The sequence below is a fragment of the Pelophylax lessonae genome (assembly GCF_965119305.1).
Source record: "Pelophylax lessonae genome assembly, chromosome: 4".
Taxonomy (NCBI): Eukaryota; Metazoa; Chordata; class Amphibia; order Anura; family Ranidae; genus Pelophylax; species Pelophylax lessonae.
Genome location: NC_138771.1, coordinates 643,944,514 through 643,947,125, shown reverse-complemented (window position 1 = coordinate 643,947,125; position 2,612 = coordinate 643,944,514). Strand labels below are relative to the sequence as shown.

Here is a 2,612-nt window from a genome sequence, read left to right as displayed (position 1 = left end):
ATATATATATATATATATATATATATATATATATACAAAAATAACTTTTTGTTATATACTGTAGTGTATACAGTATATGTATTCTATCTATCTATCTATCTATCTATCTATCTATCTATCTATCTATCTATCTATCTATAGATAGATCTCTCCAGACAGATGGAAAATAGAGTTTCCATCCATCTGGATTTCGGATTTCATGGACAGGATCGAATCAGATAGCAGAGGGTGTCTCCACTGACATCCGCCGCTCCATAGGGCTACAAGAAGCATCCGATCAGGTCAGAAAGCCCGTGTGAAAGGGGCCTTACAAAGAATTTTACATTTGATTAGAAAACATACACGCATTCACCATTGTTTAACTATCTTTAAATTCATAACTGTACAAATTTTACATATTTTTTAATTATAAGATCATATTTATACAAGCCTTTAAAACATTTGCATATTTTGATGACTACAGAAATATAAAGTCAACACATTGTTGATAATTTTTCCAACAACATTTTTCAGGTCTTTATTCCTCAGGCTGTATATGATTGGATTCATCAGAGGGGTGACCACGGTGTACAGCAATGACACAAACTTAGTGATGTTCCATGATTGTCCTCTACTAGGTATCAAATACACAAAAAGTAAGGTACCATAAAAAATGGAGACAACAGTCAGGTGGGAGCTGCAAGTTGAGAAAACTTTCTGCCTCCCAGTAATAGATGGAATTTCAAAAATGGTGACTATAATATATACATATGAGATAATGATGCCAAAAAATGGGATGACAGCACAAAATATGGTTGATAACGTTACTAATAGTTGAACAAGGCTGGTGCTGGAGCAGGAGAGCTGAAGGATTGGGTCAAGATCACAGAAATAATGATCGATAATATTGGGACCACAAAATTGTAATTTTGACATGTCTAAAGTATAAGTCAAAACTGCTAAAATACTTAAACTCCAACTTGTGATAATTGTCATCCAACAAAATTGGTGGTTCATTAACAAAGTGTAATGCAATGGCTTACAGATGGCCAAATATCTGTCATAAGACATCACTGTCAGAAGAAGACACTCAAAAGTTATTGAGACGCCAAAGAAATACAACTGGGTGATACAATTAGAAATGGAAAAGATGGTGGTATTTTCCAAAACAGCATGGAGCATGTTAGGAAGAATATCAGTTGTTAATAAGATATCCGATACAGCGAGCTGGGAGAGGAAGAAGTACATGGGAGAATGGAGGGATTTGCTGTAGGACACCAGTGTGATGATCAGGAAATTCCCAAATAATGACACACAATAAAACAGAAGAAATAAAAAAAATACAAAAAACTTTATACTTTGTGGAGTCTGAAGCCCTAAGAGGTGGATAGCAAATATGGTCTTGTTTTTCTCATCCATAACCTAAGAAAAGAGAATAAGATTTTTTTAAAGTCTTTTTTTAAAGCACGTTGAAAGGACAGACAATGGTATCAAAGTAGATAAAAAGAAATAAGAAGTGATGGGAGATAGACCCATGGAAGGCAGGATAGGGCAGGAAGGCCTCTGATAACTACTGTAAGGAGGAGATTAAGACTCCATGCGCACTAGTGTTTCCTAGTTCTAAAGTTCCCTAGCAAGGCTAACAGCCTACCATATATACTTGAGTATAAGCCGAGTTTTTCAGCATGTTTTTTCATGCTGAAAATGCCCCCCTCGGCTTATACTCAATTCACTGTCTTTTTAAAAATGCCGCAGCCCGGCGCCGATGTGTTACTGTGCATGAGCCCATGTGCCGCATGCCCGGGAATAGCCAAACGTGTACGGGCTTTCCCGAGCATTGCCGGCGCATTTACGGTGATGTATTGGCACCGGGTGGCGCGATTTTTAAATTGAAGGCACCTCACCGACAAGTAAGTGAGACTCCTCCGCAGCCCCTGCATTTCCTCATGCAGTGCTGCAGGCATGGTACAGGACATTCTCCTGTACCATGCCCGCAGCACTGCATCTCCTGTGCCATGCCTGTACCTACTGTGCCATGCCTGTACATACTGTGCCATGCCTATACCTACAGTGCCATGCCTGTACCTACTGTGCCATGCCTGTACCTACTGTGCCATGCCTGTACATACTGTGCCATGCCTATACCATCACCTGTGCCATGCCTATACCATCACCTGTGCCATGCCTATACCATCTCCTGTACCATGACCTGTGCCATGCCTGTACCTTGACCTGTGACATGCCTGTACCATGACCTGTGCCATGCCTATTCCATCATCTGTGCCATGCCTGTACCATCACCTGCGCCATCTCGTGTACCATGACCTGTGCCATGCCTGTACCTTGACCTGTGACATGCCTGTACCATGACCTGTGACATGCCTATACCATCATCTGTGCCATGCCTATACCATCATCTGTGCCATGCCTGTACCATCACCTGCGCCATCTCCTGTACCATGCCCACAGCCCCTGTTTTGTGTCTCGTGGTGGTCCAGTTGGGTCCAGTAGCTGCTGCATTTCCCACCCTAGGCTTATACTCGAGTCAATAAGTTTTCCCACTTTTTTGTGGTAAAATTAGGGGCCTCGGCTTATATTCGGGTTGACTTATACTCGAGTATATACGGTATTTG

General features: G+C 41.3%; 1 protein-coding gene across 1 annotated transcript; it reads right to left on the bottom strand.

Moving 5' to 3' along the window:
• Positions 1-432: 432 nt before the first annotated feature.
• LOC309552048 (olfactory receptor 5P55-like) lies at positions 433-1,398 on the bottom strand (the record flags this gene model as incomplete). Its single annotated transcript, XM_082252805.1, has 1 exon — positions 433-1,398. The coding sequence occupies one exon, from the start codon at positions 1,396-1,398 to the stop codon at positions 433-435; it is 966 nt and encodes a 321-aa protein (XP_082108931.1).
• Positions 1,399-2,612: the final 1,214 nt, after the last annotated feature.